This window comes from Siphateles boraxobius, unplaced genomic scaffold, assembly GCF_051911475.1.
Source record: "Siphateles boraxobius isolate OS27281-9 unplaced genomic scaffold, OSU_SipBor_1 12, whole genome shotgun sequence".
NCBI classification, from domain to species: Eukaryota; Metazoa; Chordata; class Actinopteri; order Cypriniformes; family Leuciscidae; genus Siphateles; species Siphateles boraxobius.
In genome coordinates this window covers 29,155,921-29,175,409 of record NW_027508722.1, presented here as the reverse complement: position 1 = coordinate 29,175,409, position 19,489 = coordinate 29,155,921, and the positions used below count along the sequence as shown (strand labels likewise).

At 36.3% G+C, this 19,489-nt stretch overlaps 1 protein-coding gene across 1 annotated transcript in view; it reads right to left on the bottom strand.

Moving 5' to 3' along the window:
• The window catches only part of col6a4a (collagen, type VI, alpha 4a), a 39,806-nt gene that overhangs the window by 4,135 nt on the left and 16,182 nt on the right, over positions 1 to 19,489 (bottom strand). The window contains exons 15-38 of the mRNA XM_077217630.1: positions 19,060 to 19,131; positions 18,932 to 18,958; positions 18,543 to 18,587; positions 18,282 to 18,335; positions 18,105 to 18,167; positions 17,651 to 17,716; positions 17,341 to 17,394; positions 17,215 to 17,250; positions 17,077 to 17,139; positions 16,899 to 16,961; positions 16,726 to 16,788; positions 15,638 to 15,700; positions 15,401 to 15,451; positions 15,156 to 15,191; positions 14,975 to 15,037; positions 14,830 to 14,892; positions 14,721 to 14,756; positions 13,178 to 13,214; positions 12,444 to 12,937; positions 12,002 to 12,098; positions 10,229 to 10,897; positions 9,749 to 9,857; positions 1,110 to 1,255; positions 778 to 948 (exon numbers count right to left, since the gene is read on the bottom strand). Coding sequence (XP_077073745.1) covers positions 778 to 948; positions 1,110 to 1,255; positions 9,749 to 9,857; positions 10,229 to 10,897; positions 12,002 to 12,098; positions 12,444 to 12,937; positions 13,178 to 13,214; positions 14,721 to 14,756; positions 14,830 to 14,892; positions 14,975 to 15,037; positions 15,156 to 15,191; positions 15,401 to 15,451; positions 15,638 to 15,700; positions 16,726 to 16,788; positions 16,899 to 16,961; positions 17,077 to 17,139; positions 17,215 to 17,250; positions 17,341 to 17,394; positions 17,651 to 17,716; positions 18,105 to 18,167; positions 18,282 to 18,335; positions 18,543 to 18,587; positions 18,932 to 18,958; positions 19,060 to 19,131 — 2,641 coding nt within the window. The remainder of the gene's footprint in view (positions 1 to 777; positions 949 to 1,109; positions 1,256 to 9,748; positions 9,858 to 10,228; positions 10,898 to 12,001; positions 12,099 to 12,443; positions 12,938 to 13,177; positions 13,215 to 14,720; positions 14,757 to 14,829; positions 14,893 to 14,974; positions 15,038 to 15,155; positions 15,192 to 15,400; positions 15,452 to 15,637; positions 15,701 to 16,725; positions 16,789 to 16,898; positions 16,962 to 17,076; positions 17,140 to 17,214; positions 17,251 to 17,340; positions 17,395 to 17,650; positions 17,717 to 18,104; positions 18,168 to 18,281; positions 18,336 to 18,542; positions 18,588 to 18,931; positions 18,959 to 19,059; positions 19,132 to 19,489) is intronic.

Below are 19,489 nucleotides of genomic sequence, written 5' to 3'. Positions count from 1 at the left end.
GTTCTAGAGCATTTGATGTTTTGCATTGATTATCCTTGAATTGATTATGAAATTATAATGATTCATTTACCTGACATATTAAATTGTGACATTTGATTATTCTAATTGACTGACATTATTTTCATTCAAGAGTTTAAAAGAATAGTAAAACATTCGCTCACATTTAATGATGCACAGATATTATTAAAACCTTTTTCATTTATAGAGTCAGATGAAATAACGAGAAAATACATATGAGAAAATGTATTGCATTTAACCAAAAATACTTTGCCGCGAGAAAAGACAGTAACACGCAAAGACCTTCACCGCTAATTCGAATACCGCCATTGGATCGAGTTAGACGGCCTTACACAGTTAAGCTAAAAAAACTGCATAGAGCTGCTTTAAACATCACATTTCTGTTTAATTTTTTATTGCTGAAGTCCAGTAAGAGTGTTCAACTTTCTTCAACTCCGTCTTGGCAGCGCAACTGAAAGGTTTGTTTGAGCTGCGCCCTCTACTGTACAAGCGTAAATTAGCATTTCCCTTTTGGTGTGAAAGTGCCTTTACATTTGACAGAAATAGAACTTTTTTTTATTTTTTGTTATTGAAAAATCAAAACAAGCAAGCAAGCAAGCCCAGCTCAGGTGAGAAACAATTAACGCAAAAGTAATGTAACATAACCTTCAATAAGAGTAAATGTAAATAGTTACTTTTTTAGGAAGTAACTCTACAGTATATTGTGACACATTCCTTTTAAAGTTAGCTTTCCCCAACACTGTCAGTTCAGTTACTTACTTTGTTTGCCGCAGGTCTGAAGGCATTCCTTTTCTGAACTAAAACGGTTACGGTTACCGTCACAGCCCCCGTACCAGAAGGGTAAACATGCATCAACTGCTTCTTTGTAATACCACTGCTGCATATATTCACCACAGACGGTTCCACTGTCACTGTTCAGGTGACAGAGACCTGAAAGCAAAATGCTTTTTTACAAATAAGCCATGACAATGATGCTGGAAAATCATTTAAATAAGTAACTTTTAAATAAAACTGCCTAAGTTTGCAGTAAAGTTGGTTTAAGCACTAGAGGCACAGTGATGTGAGCAGAGATTTGTACAGTAAGAACATACTGTCTGTGCGGTCAACTGGAGACTCGACTAATGAGTCTCCACGGCCTGATGTCTGCTGGTCCTCAGTCTCCTCCTGTGCAGTGTCTTCTTCCTCCATTTCCTCTTCCACCACCACATTTGGGGATACAGCAGGTGGCACAGGAATCCTAGGAAATAGCTTTTGTTTTGACACTGGGCACATAATGGATATTTACAAACAATTGAGCCTTTTTTGCACAAAATATTTTAACACAAAAATCTTTATCTTATTAAACAGGCACCTGCCTTTTTTCTATGTAATTACAATCTTTCTACAATCATTGTGAATAAATAATTGTATTTATTTCACATTTATTGTATTAACTATTTATATATATATTTATATATATATATATATATATATATATATATATATATATATATATATATATATATATATATATATATTATGGGTACGTGTGGACGAATATTCGATCTGTAATTATTATTCTAAAAATAAAATATAAATCGAGTTTTACTACGTTGCTTTTCTTTGCCGTAAATGCAATGAATCCATGATAAATCCCAAGCACTAACTCACAGTTATAATTAAATGCACTGGGTGGTGCTGTGGTATGGAGGACCAAACCTGCAGAAATTAAAAATGAATAAATAAATATGCGAATAAATGTAAAAATAAATAAATAAATGACTATTTATACTTTTATTTCCCTATTTATGTATAATTATATTTGTTCCACATTTATTTCTTTTTTCATTTATTTATTTATGCATTTATTTATTTTCAATTTTATTTATTTTCACATTTATTTATGTATATATGTATTTATGTCTAAATTTATTTATCTATACATTTATTTATTTATACATTTATTGCTCTAGTATGCTAATGAGGGGGGCGTGTTTTACCTAAGGCATAGCAATCGATCTCAGAGTGGCAGTACTGAAGCATTGAGGCCACAGTGACACCTTGTGGTGTGACCAAACAATACGCAAGACGTTTGTGGACGTCTCTTTACAGGTCACGCAGGAAATAAATGACTTAGAGATGGGCAATATGGCCAAAATCTTATAACACGGTTTATGTCCTTTAATATGCCCTAACTGTACATAGCTATATAGGTTTACCATACATAGGCCTACTCTTTATTCCGGACATGGCCGTAAACATCAGCAGGTCGGGATTTCTAAAATGTCTGGGCACACATGAACAGAATCCGTAGATAACAGACACGGAAGCGCATCAAATTATCCACTATTAACCAAATTTTATTACATGCATTGTAGATCCGTACACAGAAGCTAACTGCATTTTTAATGTAGCCTATCTTCCAAAAACAATGTTGACAGCAACAAACTTTTCCATAAAGAGGTGATATCTCCGCTATAAATTGATTTCCAGGGGCATTTTTTAAAAACCTTATTAGGCCTATAGGCTATATGCATCATCATGTAGCCTATAAGTCCTTAAGTTTAACTGATCAATTCAGTTAATAAGGCACTACTATAGGGCTTTCACCTATGGAAGCTTGTTTCCGCCACAGAATGAAAAATAAAAAAAGGTAATTGCGACTTTTTATCTCACAATTCTGACTTTATTTCTCAGAATTGCGAGATATAAAGTCAGAATTGCGTGATATAAAGTCGCAATTGCGTGTTATAAAGTCAGAATTGTGAGATAGAAAGTCAGAATTGCGTGATATAAAGTCGCAATTGCGTGTTATAAAGTCAGAATTGCGAGATATAAAGTCAGAATTGCGTGATATAAAGTTGCAATTGCGTGTTATAAAGTCAGAATTGTGAGTTATAAAGTCGCAATTGCGTGTTATGAAGTCAGAATTGCGTGATATAAAGTTGCAATTGCGTGTTATAAAGTCAGAATTGTGAGTTATAAAGTCGCAATTGCGTGTTATAAAGTCAGAATTAAGTGATATAAAGTCGCAATTGCGTGTTATGAAGTCAGAATTGCGTGATATAAAGTCGCAATTGCGTGTTATAAAGTCAGAATTGCGTGATATAAAGTCGCAATTGCGTGTTATAAAGTCAGAATTGTGAGTTATAAAGTCGCAATTGCGTGTTATAAAGTCAGAATTAAGTGATATAAAGTCGCAATTTGCGTGTTATAAAGTCAGAATTGTTAGATATAAACTATTCTGAGAGGAAAAAAGTCAGTCTTTTTTTTCCCCATAGAATTGGACTTTATAACTCGCAATTGCGAGTTTATATCTTACAATTCTGAGAAAATATGTCAGAATTGCGAGATATAAACTCGCAATTATGTGTTATTGTCATGATCCATGTTCCTCGCTTCTCTGTCTCCCTCTTGTGGTCACATTACACCTCTTTCTCTACACTATCACTTTAGTCTCATTAGGTTCAGCTGTTCCCGTTTACCTTAATCTCCGCTCACCCTTTCCTCCTTTCCCCTAATGCCTCTTACTATTTCTAACCCTCTCTTTGTCTGTCTCTTTGTCAGTTTATTGTAAGCTATTCATGCAGAGTACATTCCTCTTACCTCTCTGTTCGAGTCGTGTCTTGTCTTATCCTGTCCTGTGAGATTCGTGTGGAAGCCTCTCCTCGAGCCGGTATATTTATCTGTTCTCTTACACGCTCACTGCACTCTGCCCTGCCAATTCAGACGCTGAGTTCCTGACCAGACGTGGTATCCAGTCGACGGTACCCTCGCTCTCGGCGGGTCTATTCTCCCTCTGCAGTCTCCTCTGGGACCTCAACTTCGCCTAACGCGTTGCTGCGCATCCGGAGATCCTGTGACAATCTACTCGCAGTTTATGTTCTATTTTCTACCAGCCAAGTTTTCTGTTTTGACTGTTTTCTGAGAATCCTAAGAAGATTTATGTTCCTTTTTGATTCAGTGATTCTCTCCTCATTTTCATTAAAGACTGTATCATTGTGAATCTCGCCTTTTGGTCCCCATCTCTCCGCTCTTAACAGTTATAAAGTCAGAATTGCGTGATATAAAGTCGGAATTGCGAGAAAAAAGTCAGAATTCTTAGTTTTCTCTCTCGCAATTCTGACTTTATAACACGCAATTGCGACTTTATATCACGCAATTCTGACTTTATATCTCGTAATTCTGAGAAATAAAGTCAGAATTGCGAGATGTAAACTCGCAATTGTGAGAAAAAAAGTCAGAATTGTGAGATAAAAAGTCGCAATTATTATTATTATTTAGTGGCGGAAACAAGCTTCCATAGTCACCAGTAAAATCAGTTTCAACAAAATCCATCTTCACACTGCAGATGTGGGACTGACGCTGACTCTGTATGGCATTAGATATTATTTACACAGACTGTTAATGCAGAGGAGCCATGGATGCATTTACACTGCAATTACAGTTGCGTAAATAATGTTATGAGATTAATTTTTTAATATAATATTTTGAATATTAAAATATTTAATGATAGAATCAATTAAATTATACTTTTAAGTATGAAACTAAAACAGCCAGTAGGCCACCGTCTTAACGAGTGAGTTCAATCATTAATTCAGACGATTCGTTCAAATAGGCTACTGATTCGTTAAGTAAGAAAACACCACGTGTTGCTTAGAGTCGCAGCGGTTCTGTGGAGTTTGGAACTTTTTTTCTTTTTCTGATAAAGAAAAAGTATTTTTCAACACTCTTCCCGTGTGCTAGTATATCATATTATGTTATATAATAAAATTATCACATGCATAGGCTTTTTTACACCATTTTTTATTGGGGCATTTATTTATTAATTTTGTTGTTTGCGAGGTGGCAGAAGTTTTTTTTTTTGAGAAATAAACCAATTTACATACAAAATAGGCATTGAACAAACAATAGGCTATTAACAAAATTTTGATTTTTTACAATTCTCAAAAGGCCGACGTAGTTGCAAATTACAATAAATAACAGCAATGAAGTCTCAAATCATATTTACAACCATGAAAGGCAAGGAAGAGAAAATAAATAAATGAATTAAAATATTATAATTGTAATGTTGTAATACTATAATGTTGTTCTTTCAATTATTTAAATTATAATATTTTTAATTCATTTATTTATTTTCTCTTTATTTACCTTTATTTTAACTCTTTATGGAAAAGTTTGTTGCTGTCAACATTGTTTTTGGAAGATAGGCTACATCAAAAATGCAGTTAGCTTCTGTGTACGGATCTACAATGCATGTCATAAAATTTGGTTAATAGTGGATCATTTTGACGCGCTTCCGTGTCTGATATCTATGGATTCTGTTCATGTGTGCCCAGACATTTTAGAAATCCCGACCTGCTGATGAAATGCAAAGGAGCTGTGTCACACCCCGCCCGCTCTCCAGGGTGCTGAGTTGACAGTCGGTTCAACTCCACCCCGTTCGGCCATTTTTGTAGTTTGATTAGTGATATACGATCTTATAGCGTCACAGAACATTTATATTCACACAAAATGTCAACAACGGAATCAACAACAGAATTGTCAATCAAGCCTTACATGTTCGAGCCAGAGCCGGACCCGGAGCTAGTTGAACAAATAGACGACGAACCTGAAGAACAACGTCTGCATATGGATCCATATGATGTACATATACATCGATGTATCTCAATGGTATGTAACTATATTTACAGTAACTTCGCCATCCATGCCCACTGCTACAATACTGTATGTTTTACAACGACAATTTAACACTCACAAAACAAAATATAAGTTATATTATAAAAATTACGGTCTAATCTTACCACTAAAAATCTGTATGGATAATATGATACGTTTAGAAAAGCATCAGAAAACACAGCAGCTAAATGACCATTGATGAAACTCAAGAACAATAATACTTCAGACATGTAACGTTACTTCAAAAAAAACAAAAACAAAGAAATACGAAGGCACTGCTAAACCATGACCACCATGTGTTTTAAGAAAGTAAACTATTTTTATTAAAGATATTTACAGCTTACCGAAGTGATCTGTTCGTCGTCTCCAAAGATAGATGGAATTGACCCCTCATTCAAACGAAGTCGATCGGCAAACCCTTCTTTATACTGGCCGAGGTTGTTGAAGTCGGAATCGTCGAAGTGCTTCGCGCACACGAAAATGACTTTACCAAAAGATGTGGGAACATTTCCTTGGTAAATAAAACTCAACCAGGCACTTCGAAGAGGTTCTGATGCTGGGAGACGGTGTAACGAAGCGTGTGGGTCACTACATCCAACAACCGAACATTTTGACTTGAGCTCTCGACACTTCTGCATCATTGAGCTTGGACTACAAAATCGGAGCGAGGAATAATAATGGCGGATTGATCGAAATGTTGGGCCGGTAGTCAATGTCCTTATTTGGTAGTTCCGCTGCAAATACTGTGACGTAATTGTTCAGAAAACGTCATAGAAAACAGAAAAATCTGAACTGGGTGAACAATAAGACCAAAACAGAATATAAAGATATAAACGAAACACCTGAATAGAATAATTTCAACTTTTCTGCACTTTTAAACACTCCAAATATACAACAAAATGCATTTAAGGGCTAAAAAAGTGGTTTTAGCATGATATGTCCCCTTTAAGGCCATGATTTCCTGCGTGACCTGTAAAGTCACGTCCACAAACCTCTTGCGTATTGTTTGGTCACACCACAAGGTGTCACTGTGGCCTCAATGCTTCAGTACTGCCACTCTGAGATCGATTGCTATGTCTTAGGTAAAACACGCCCCCCTCATTAGCATACTAGAGCAATAAATGTATAAATAAATAAATGTATAAATAAATAAATGTAGACATAAATACATATATACATAAATAAATGTGAAAATAAATAAAATTTAAAATAAATAAATGCATAAATAAATAAATGAAAAATAAATAAATGTGGAAAAAATATAATTATACATAAATAAGGAAATAAAAGTATAAATAGTCATTTATTTATTTATTTTTACATGTATTCGCATATTTATTTGTTTATTTATTCATTTATTTATTTATTTATTAATTTTTAATTTCTGCAGGTTTGGTCCTCCATACTGTGGAGCGTGTTAACAAGTTGTTTGTATTTGATCAGATAATGTTGTCGTCTGCCTCGAGTTTTGAATTTCTTAAAAATTATGAAAATGATTCTTACTAAATTATCTTACAAAATGGAATTACTTTTTGATCAAATTAATTAATGAATCTGAGTTATAATATCATCACCACAAATGAGAATTTGCATGAAATCCAAACAGCAGTCGAATGATGAATGACAGCTGTCCATCACTGCATTCACAACTGCAGGTAAGCGCAGCTGTAACGTGAGTGGTCAGATATGATAACTTATCTGATAGCAAAATGATTTTGAGACTTAGCCTACTTTAAGTTTCGTTGAGGGAGACCGGTTTAAAAACAGAGAACGCAAAGTGCTGTTAGAAACTTCGCTTAGAACATCGTTATACTGTATGTGTCTCTGAAACGTCTGTCAGCGCATCACGTTTTCTCACTCGAAGCATGTGGATGTTATTGTTTTTCTCAACATAAACGTGAAACAATACAAACACGATAATCATAAGCTGACTCGAGTGCTTGCGTTCTGTAGTACGACAACTGCGCAGTCTGCTTTTAGGCGTTTTTCCGTTCACACTGCTTGAAATTAAAGGTGCAATGTGTAAAAATTTTGAGTATCTATTAACAGAAATGCAATATGTCATGCATAACTATGTTTTCAGTGGTGTATAAAGAACTTACTTAATAAACCGTAATGTTTTTATTACCTTAGAATGAGATATTTATATCTACATAACTGCGGGCACCCCCTTCTATGAAGGTCGACATATTGTGACGTTATGTTTCTACCGTAGCCGATATAACGCGAACAAACAGCGCTACAGAGCGCGTTTCGTCACTACCTTGAAAGAGAAGCAGCAGAAAGCTAGAAGCTAGCCATAAACACCATGAGTAGTGACTTTTCCCTTGTCACTGGTTTAAAATATGTAGTTGGATTGTTTCATGTAACTTAGTTCTTCTCCCTCGCTGTGTTATGGCTTTGCTATGTGGGGATAAAAGTGCTGGTTACGTTCGTGAGACAGCTGATTAGTACATTTACATTTTACATTTATTCATTTAGCTGACGCTTTTATCCAAAGCGACTTACAATTGCTATATTTCAGAGGTTGCACGCCTCTGGAGCAACTAGGGGTGAAGTGTCTTGCTCAGGGACACATTGGTGTCTCACAGTGGATTCGAACCTGGTTCTCTCAGACCAAAGGCATGTGTCTTATCCACTGCGCCATCACCACCCCACGAACAAACTCTTGTCATTGACCGTAAAACAGTAACGTTACAGGAATCACCAACCCGTCGATCGCAGTCGACAAGTCGATCTTGGAAGCATTTTAAGTCGATCGCGAAGAGTTTTCAAAATCAGAGAAAAAAAGCCTATTGTGTGTAGTAAATGGTGTCTAGGGGATGCGGAGGTGCGCGCGCTGTTACAATCATGCCATTTTTGCCGCGCGCACCTTTGGGCTCATGCGGACGCGTCGAGTATAAACAAGGCTTAACGCTTTAACCAGCTCAGCCACAGTAACAGCTCATATTTAGCCAGCTAAACTTTTGCTACCCTGTTAGAAAAAATATATAGTTGCATATAGTTTCATGTGGTTCTTCTCCCTCGCTGTATGATGGGTTTGCTATGTGGGGGAAAATGTGCTGGTTACGTTTGTGAGACAATCAGCTGATTACTATTATTATATTATATATTAAGACCCTTGATCCTCACCTGACGATGGCTTTGTCAACTTTATCCATGGTGTGGTTTATAATGGACTGTGGTACAGAAACAGTGACAATGTTACACACTCTTGGCTTACTCTGGCTAGGCTATTCTCTGCTGTCTCAGACGACGATATGTTTGTCCCATGTTAGACACCGTAGCTTCTTCGAAAGGGAGGGGTGAGCAGTGGGCTGAGCCCTCAGTGCAACTCGCAGCCGAACCGGTAGATGTCGCTAAAAATCACACACTGCACCTTTAAATGCTTATTGTTCTTTATATTTTTTGTTTACACATAGGCTACTGTTTAATGTTTTCAACTAAAAGAAAACTTTAACATATTTTGTAAGCTTGTTGTGTATATTGCCTAATTGTAAGCTTGTTCAGAAATGGTAACAAAAGAGAAAAAAAACCCGTAAACTTAAAAGATAACGTCTTTTTCGTTAAACATCATTTAAATGAACGAATATCGATTTTTATGAGCCCGAATATTCGAATGCAATATTTTTGAAAAATGCCCATCCCTAATATATATATAGTACCTTTTATATAGTAAGATCCATGGTAATAAAATAGATGTGAAATAAATACATTTATTTATATTATTAATTTATATATATATATATATATATATATTATAGAATTTACATAAATAAATATATAGATAAATGTATTGCAGGTTTAATTATTAAGCCGGATCTTATTAAAATTTTATTAAATAACCACCTGCCTCCTTTCTATGTAAATTACATAATATATAAATTAATTTTAAATAAATAAATAAAGTATTTATTATTTTATTAACCTGCAGCTTATTACATAAGCACCAGCCTCTTTTATATGTAAATAAATAAATACAGAGGTAAATGCTCAATGTTACTGCCATGATTTCAAACAAAGAGATGTTTCACATTAGCTGATGATAGAGCAGGGTTTTGTCATTTCATACCTAAGTACAGGTCTCTCTGCAGCCTCGTAGTCCAGACGCTGACCTGTACCTTGTTGAAAACTACTACACTGATTCTGGAGTGATGGATGAGGGTAGGCGTTCATATTCTCTGCATTCACAAAGAAACTATATTAACACACACAAGTGTATGCAAAGTCATCCTTAAAGGGACAGTTCACCCAAAATAACCCAAAAGCAAAAATTTTGTCATTGTGTACTCCCTCCTGTTGCTCAAAAATGTATGATGTCATGTTTTGGAACAAAAAGTATTATATGTATATCATATAATTTGTTTCTCACATAAATCTATTTAACGGCTTCAGAAGAGGTGGAATATATTGCACAGTATCAATGACTTTTAATGGTGTGGTTTTTTTTTGTGCTTTCTTCTGAGCAACATGAGGGTGAGCAGTCTTGATTGGGTGAACTATTGGAAAGCTTAGGCCCTCAAATCTATATTGAATGATGTGGAACACTTACTGCTCAGAATGTGGAAGAACGTCCTCATGAAGCGCTGTGTGTACTTTTGCTCTCCATGTTTCAAGTGGCCCAGGTGAATGATGTGCTGTTCTAAGGGATAGCTGGCAAGCTCTTCCACCTGAGTACTGCTGATTTGGTCACCCACCTTCAGGGTGAAGAGAACAACACCCACGCACTTCGCCATCCTGGAGATAAAGTCCAGTTTTGCTCTGTCCTGAGATGCCATCTCTTCCCCTATGATGACCAGTACCATCTTGTTCTTGCGACCCTTTGGAACCGTGAGGATGCCCTGCATTATGGCCTGTTCCATCGCAAGTGCGAGTCTGGAAGAGCCTCCTGTTTGCTTTAGATCCTGGTAGATGCTTCTCTTCATTAGATCACGATCAGGGAACTGTTGGAAGCCAAATATGACTTTCACAGCAGACTGGGCTTCACTGTACGTAGAGCTCTGCTGGTAGACGGCCACTCTTGCATGACTGTCAGCCCCGTTGGGTTGACTGCTCACAACAATCTGATCTAGAACACCGCCGAGCACCTCCTTCACACCCTCGTACTCGTCGGCCAGAATGCTACGAGAGCCGTCCACAATCACCGCCAAGTCCATGTCCAACTCCTGAGGAGCAGATGCCAGGTTGGTGCCCTCACATTCTCTAGCTGGTCTGCAGGGATCTTAGAAGAGAAAAGAGTGTAGATATGACCACAAAGAAACTGCGGCAATAGATCTCCATAGGATGTTCAGCAGAATTGAAACACATCATTCACGAAGTTCTATACATACTTCATTCCTTGAACGTTCATTCATTAAATATTTTTGATTCATTTCATGCTTTCACCTACCCTTTAAGAGAGAAATGTTGAAATCTTTGCAAATCTGAACACAGTTCATACATTGTACACTCAGGAGATAACTCTGAGACTTAAGTTTCAATTTGCACTCCTTTTAATTTAACCCAACTCTTTTCCTCGGGTCATTTTGACCTGAAATTAGTTTACTGTAAAATTTGTAAAAATCAGGAGTTCGTCTGTGTGGTCTAAGAGCTTGATTAAAACTTTCACACTTGAAATTGGAATGAACAAAAAATAACTGGTTTCTGTTTTTCTGGTTGTAATAAAACTTTTAACAAATCTTTCCCTCGCAGGTCAATTTGACCCCCATAATGAATGAATGGGAAAGGGGGAAAATATGAGGAATAATTTTTTATTCATCAACAAAAATACATCACAATCAAGAACACACACACACGCACGTACAAATGAAGGCATGAGACTATAGAAAATCCACAATGCATAACACACTCTCACACACACACATACTCGGTTTCGCTATCTTTGTGGTGACTCTCCATAGGCGTAATGGTTTTAATACTTGTATAAACTGTATATTCTATCCCCTAACCCTACCAATGACAGAAATTTTACATTTTCAAGAAAACAAATTAGTATGCTTATTAATCTGGCTGATCCCCACAATGTAGGTGATCTCAGGTTTTACTCTTATTGTGGTGACATTTCGCTCTCGCGCGCGCGCGCACACACACACACACACACACACACACACACACACACACACACACACACAGAAATTCCCATTAAAATGAATTGGGGGGGGGGACATACAATGGGGGCAACAAAAAATTTTCAACAAAAAATAAGTCACAATGCAGACTGCACACAGACTTGAATTGGTTAGATTTGAACATTACAATGCAAAACAAATTAGCATATTAGAATATGTCGGTTGTGAGAAGGAGGGAGAGAAATAATGGTGCTTACCAAAGCAGATAACACAACTCTGGATCTTACTAAGAGCAGTATCCTGGTCTTGCAATCTACCCAGCACAGTAAAGATAAAACTCTTGGTTTCATCAGCCTGCAAACGACAAAACATTCCAAAATGAATAGGTCTACACAATAGTAAAAACAACTTTTGTATTCAAGCTTTGTGTTAGTCACACAGATTTAATTTATTAAATAATTATTTAATAATTAAAGGGACAGTTCACTCAAAAGTTTTGACTTTAAGAGTATATTTAAGTGAACAACTTAACTTCAGCTGTGGTAAGTAAAAGAAAGGAGCGACTTTAACATTTCATTTTGTGCCACAGAAGAAAGTAGGTAAAAAGGTTTGTAAAGCCACAAGGGGAGTAAATGATCATAGAATGTTTATTTTTGAATTACTTTAAATGATTAAAAAGTAAAGTCTGCTTAGCTTTACCTGAAAAGCTTTTCTAATAGTAGGGAGATTCCTCAGTCCGATGACCCCGAGCTGAATGTTCAGGGCTTTGTACTCTAGAATGGCTGTGGTAATGGAGGTTGAATCCTGAGATTCTCCGGTGGAGAGGAAGATTGCTACTTTCCTCATCAGGACACCCTTTCGCACACGCTTCAGGACGTTCCTCCCAACAAACCGCATGGCAGCACCTATATTACGCCGGTTTGAAGTGCGTTCCAGGGCTATGTTATTCACTGCATCAATAAGCTGCTTCTTGCGGTGATAGTCATTGAAGCGGATCATGTATTTGGTGTAAGAGCTATAAGAGACCACAGCCACCCGAGCCCCCGTCGGGCAGCTGCTCTCTGCTACATTGATATTGTCCAAGAGTCTCAGGACTACAGAACGCATGCGTTCAAAGCCTTGAGGAGTCACATCTTCCGACATGTCAATGCCAATCACAAGATCAGTGGGGTAGGCAGGGCATCTTATGTTATCTAGAGAGACACATATGCAAAACAAAATTAATTTTTAACAATGGACATTATATTAAAAAATATATATTTTACATTTTTTGCTTCTCCTTTCAGTGTCCTTTATGACATAAAATGTTACCTACTTTTGCAGCACACTGTTAAATAAAAAAAAACAGAAAAACGTTAATTCATTATCATAATGCTATTATTATCTATTTTATGAAAGAAAGAAAAAAAGAATCGTAAATAAAGATTTCTTACAACAGTTGCCTCGAACATATGAGATCAGTTGACAGTCCTACAAAAAATTATATTTTATTTATAAATATTTTAAAACATGCTTTGCATTTAGACAACAAATAAAAATACTACCGTTCAAAAATACTAAAATTTTTTAAAGAATAAAAAAATTAAATTGGTTAAAAGGAACAGAATTCTATTCATCAAAGAATCCTGGAGAAATTTTCTTATTAAGCAGCACAACTCTTCTCAACACTGATAATAATAATAAATGTTATTTAAAGCTACAATATGTAATTTTTTTCGCTGCTAGGGGTCACTAACCTCTTACAATAACAATGGCGTAGGTTGATGACGCATAAGCGGAATTATGGAACTTGTCGTCATGCTGATTGATCTAATAATGTTTTTGGATGAGTGAATACATTGATGTTTTTAACATGACTGTGGTATGAAGCAGGTTGCGATTGCTAATGAGAGACAGATATCAGCGCCACACACGAGTCCCGTGGACAAAAAGGAATAAGAACATTTCATTCAACTGAACTACCCACAAGTGCTGAATTAATACTCACACAGGTCAGTTTATTAGACAAATGAAACTTATGAGGTAACGCAGCGCTGTTTCACTTGGTCTACACTATCACACTAAACTGCATTGAGTGTGTTGAAAGTTATAATGTTAGTTTATATATTAATAATTAGTTTGTCTGTATGAGACTAGCAGTAAGCTAGATCAACATTAGAATAGCATACTGGTCATATTCTAACATTTCATTATGTTGAGCTATATAACATTAATTTGTTTTATGTACATTTGCTAACCTGTCTAATAAAGTGCATGAAAGAGCAGCGTCTCTGTCAAGTCAAAGTTTGCCACGGACGTGGAGCTCTCGGCATCTCGAAAATGCCACGCTGATATTGATCCTCGTTTTAGTTCTCCTTTTGTCCCAAAGTCTGCTTGCCATGGTCCATTATGTTTGAACGAAACAATAACAGCGTAAGCTTGCCGCTAGACGTAACGCAGTTGTCCACGTCTGTCGCCATGGTTACTATGGCAGTACAAGCGGAAACCAGAGATAACGTGGATATTACGTCATTGACAGGTGACAATGTCCAGGGACGAGCCATTATTTAAAATCGGAATTTCTCTGAAATTAAAAATCTTTGGGAACTTTTGGGATATTATAAGTACACTACTGCAGGAAATATATCACACCGTGCAAGTGATTTTTGGATATTTTATTACAAAAATCTTACATATTGTAACTTTAAGAGTCAAATCAGCATAGAATGATTTGAGTGGACTTGAGTAATGGCTGCTGAAAATTCTACTTTGACATCACATCTATATATATTAAAATAGAAAACAGTTACATTAAATTAATATTTTAAATTATATTATTATATTCTGTATGCTTCATAATCGTTTAAATGTTTAGATTTTTGGCACATAGTGTGAACTAAAGTGTTATTCTCAAAATCCTACAATTTCTTTCCAGGTTCAAGTATATATAAATAATTTTGCATGGTAAATACAGCAGTAGTAAAACCAAAAACTTACAGACATCTGTCTGGCTCCTCGTGGTCCTTTTGGGCCCTATGTGAAGAAGAAGACATTCTGTAACTCTTCAAATTCCCATGATCATATGATGCGAATAATATTCCCATACCCTGTGTCCAGTCCCCCCATCGCTGCCAGGATCTCCAGGTGTTCCTGCCCTGCCAGCATTGCCCTGTTGTCAGACATCCAATTAAGTCTGCTTAAGTTTCACAGAATGAGTAAGAAAATAAAGCTTGTAAAATGTTATTACATACCCCTCTTCCCCTGTTGCCTTTAGGACCATCACCTCCATTTGCTCCTTTAAAGCCCAATTCGCCCTGATTTTCAAAGAAGAAACATTGTTCATTGTTCACAACAGTTACACAATTGAGACATTATTTTATGAACCAACCGCATTATAGTTACTGCACTGGCAAGTTATGGATGTGAAGTCACCTGAAGTCCAGGATAACCTGGGAAACCAGAATCTCCCTTAAAGAAAAGTAACAAATAAATAAATAAACAAACATAAATACATGTGCACTTTATGCAGCTTTCTTTACCCGATAAATGGCAAAATAAGTTTCAAAAGAGCTATGTCTAAAAACTCAAAGATTATATGTTTTTTATATGATTATGATTATACATAGCCCAAATGTGCTATTTGAGAGCAAATTATTGCAGTAAAATTCAATATAAACCTTCTGTCCTTTGAGTCCGGGGAATCCATAGCCATCTAAACCATCTTTTCCCTGTTAGTAATAAATAAAAGCCGAGATCAGTTGGTTCATTTGTGTCTAACGTCAAATAAACAGATTATTAGACAAACTGTTGAATTGTTACATTTAAGAACACAATAGCTTTATTGAATGAGGATGGATCAGGCCTGACATTGCATAATTTTAGTAGCTTTTTAAAAAAGTAAGAATAAAAGTAACCGGCAGTCCTCTGGGGCCTGGAGGTCCGAAAGATCCTTTATTTCCAGGATCACCTGGCTGGCCCTGTGAGGCAAAAGCATGATGCGCAGGTTTAGCATTAAAGTAAATTTACTCAAAAAAAAAAAAATCTCTTAAGGCCAATTCACACCGCACAGCCAAACGCCAACAAACATGTTTGCTGGGTTTTGTTGGATCAGTGTGTTACCCCTGTCGACGTTGGTCGGGGCTTGTTTTCAACCGACTGAACATGTTCAATCAGTGTTTGTTGGTGTCTGTTGAGGCAGTATAAACATGACAGTTATTTTTTTATAAAATTCTACATCCAACGGCCAACTTGTTTGTTGGCGTTTGTCTGTGCGATGTGAATTGTCCTTTATATTACATTCTTTGTTTAGATAAACACAAACAAAGATTTCAAAGAAAAGAATCCATCTCTGTGAGTCCATATAATGCCAAGTGAATGGATACCACTAGGTTGATGCCTGAAAAACCCTACACAGCGATCGTGAATTTTAAGGAAAATAATCCATCTCTTGATATATATGCCATATAATGCCATAGAATGCGTGCCACTCGGCTGACCGCACACAGCGATTGTGGCGGTAATCCATACGACCCCAGTGGATGAGTGCAAAACAATAGGTGTGTAATAAAAATACTAATATTTTTAGTTTTCTTAACTCGTACTGTTCATGAGAGAGACATTGTGACCCATGGCGTACAGTAAGTGCGTTGTGAAGCTTTTATGACGCTCGTATGACAGTGATTTGTTAAATATTAGTATTTTTACTACACACACTTATCGTTTTGCTTTAGAAGACACTGATTCATCCACTGGGGTCGAATGGATTACCGTCACGATCACTGTGTGCGGTCAGCTGAGCGGCACGCATTCAATGGCATTATATTGACTAAAGAGATGGATTAATTTCCTAAAAATCTTCGTTTGTGTTTATTTGAAGAAGAAAGACACAACAGGGATGGCATAAGTGTGAGTAAATGATGAGAGAATTTTTGTTTTTGACTGAATTATCCCTTTAAAAAATCAGAGATTTATAAATGTAGAGGTTTTAAAAGAGGTCACCCACCTTCTGTCCTCTGGAGCCAATGCTTCCTTTAGTTCCTGGCCTTCCTGGAGAGCCAGGAGATCCCTGTGTAAAAGAAAGCAACAAAATACCATTGATGGCCAGATGTGGTTCATTAGATATTAATGCCAATAATAACCAAACAAAGTGGTCATTCATTCTATTTCAACATGTACCTGAGGTCCAGGTAGACCAAGAAAACCTTTCTGCCCAACCGGACCAGGTGGACCGAAGGCACCCTAAACAGAGACAGAAAGACTCAAATTATAGGTGGCACAAGCTCAAAAAGTTGATAGCAGAGGAAATAAATGGTAGTTACTGATAGATTTAAAAATAGGATAATTTGTACATTACCAGTGGACCTGAAGCCCCAGGAAGACCTTGTTGTCCTGGATCTCCTGGAGGCCCTGTGGCCCCCTAAATGCAAAAGCAAACCAAGTCAATTGGTATAACTTCTGAAGTTGTTTAATTATTATTTCTACAGTACTGTACCGGTACACCCGCTGAGCCTCTTCTGCCACCAGGACCCTGAAAATAAAGATAAAAATATCAACATAGAAAACATGAATCTTAAGGTAATGCTTCTGCCTTCTGTACTATAATAACATATCAACTTACTGGTCTGCCATTATCACCAATTTGGCCTGAAAGACCATCTGGACCTGGTTCACCCTGTTAAAAGAGCCCATAGAAAGAGAAAATTAACCAGAACAATGGAATAGATATAATTGATAACAAAAATAGTCAACAGGGATGCAGTAAAATACAACTTTAACTATCAACTTCACTATCAATTAGTCAGGTCTTTGTTCAGTGATGTCTGTTTATCAGGTTGCAGCTATTAATATTCCTAGACATGTAAACTTGAAAATCTTAAGATGTTACTGTTAAGTGTCAGTTTGTACTTAAAGTAAATAATGTCCCATACCGGCATGCCTGGACCGCCGATGTCACCTTTAGGACCCCGGGCGTTGTTGTCCAATCCTGAACTTCCCTGATTATAATAAAATGGATTTACAGGGGTCATCATTCAGCAAAACTCTATTGGAACATCTGCTGTATAAAATTCATCAGTGGCTGATCTTACACCTGACTGTTATTTCCCATAGATCCTCCACGATTCACTATTTTGCTTTAAGACACTAGAGACATTCTTTGTCAAATTTGGTAACAAAAATGAATGTTAGCTGTAAACAATTCTGAATTATGCATACTTGAACCAAATTTGAACAATCTGACCTGAACTGAATGATTTGCATTTGAAATCAATACAAATGAAAAATCATAATTTTAATGAATTCTTCGCAGACAGTATGAACAGTGTTTTGTCACCTGAATGAGTAATCTATTAAGATTTTTATGTGCAGCTAATGCCTACTAACCGGATCTCCTCTCAGTCCTCGTTTTCCTGGGGTTCCAGGGCTTCCTCTGATACCTCTTGGACCCTGTGGTTTGGGCACAATGAAGATAATACATATGAATCAATGAAATTAGAGCATTAAAGAGAGACTGGATCATGGTTGAGACATTTAGAGAAGAATATATGTAATGGATTTTACTGGGCTTCCTGGATCTCCTCGCTCTCCTGGGCTTCCCGCTGCTCCAGTTACACCCTGAGAAATACAAACAATGAAACAAAAATGCACCACATTGTAAAAATAAAGGCAAAAGTAGATATTATTATATTATTTTTATTTTAGTTTGCATTATATATATATATATATATATATATATATATATATATATATATATATATATATATATATGTATTGACCTTCGATTATGCACTGGATGCTAGAAGTACACCATAATTTTCTTACCTGTTCACCATCTACTCCATTTAAGCCATCTTCTCCCTCATCTCCCTGAGTAAGAAGATCAAAGAAACTCAAGTCATTAATAAGAAAACAGCGGTAACATTATTTAAATCAACAAGACAAATGGAAGCAAATTAGAAAGGAGACAGGAACACAATTTATTTGCAACCTCAAAAAAAACACACAAAAAAAAACACAGGCTAAAACAAACCTTTTCCAGATGACAATCAAAGACAGTAATCCAAACACAGACGCTGGCTAATAACTGCTGTCTGGTAATAATTAGACAGACACTTAATGTATATAGCTATCTTCAAGTTATCTCGCTCTCCCCCTTCAAGCTTAAATGTTTATGCAAACCTCAGTGTCCATAGCCTTATGAAAGTACTCACATTGTCGCCTCTGTAGCCTCTGCCACCCTGAAGAAATTAACAGCAAAAGCTAAATGTTGCCGTTTCAGCAAAAAAGTCACATTTAAAACTCAAAAAGGTCTTGATAAGAGAAAGCATTGCATTGTTACCTTTATGCCTCTTCTTCCAATACATCCCTGATGTCCTTGAGTTCCATTCAAACCATGAATCCCTCTTTCACCCTGAAACACATACATCGCACATGAAAGTCATAGGATATCAGGTTTTTTTTATATATATTCTGGTATTAAAAGAGTTTACATAGTTTAAAGGTGCACTAAGTTATTTTTTCTTCAAAAAATAATTTTACACTAAATGAATTTGTACTGCTCACAAATACACTATATTTTAATATATTTTAAAAATGTAATTGATTTCTGTGACAAAGCTGAATTTTCTGCATCATTACTCTAGTCTTCTTTGTCACATGATCCTTCAGAAATAATTATAATATGCTGATTTGTGCTCAACAAACAAATTCTTATAATCAATCAAACTGTTGTGCTGCTTATTATTTTTGTGGGAAACCATGATTTTTTT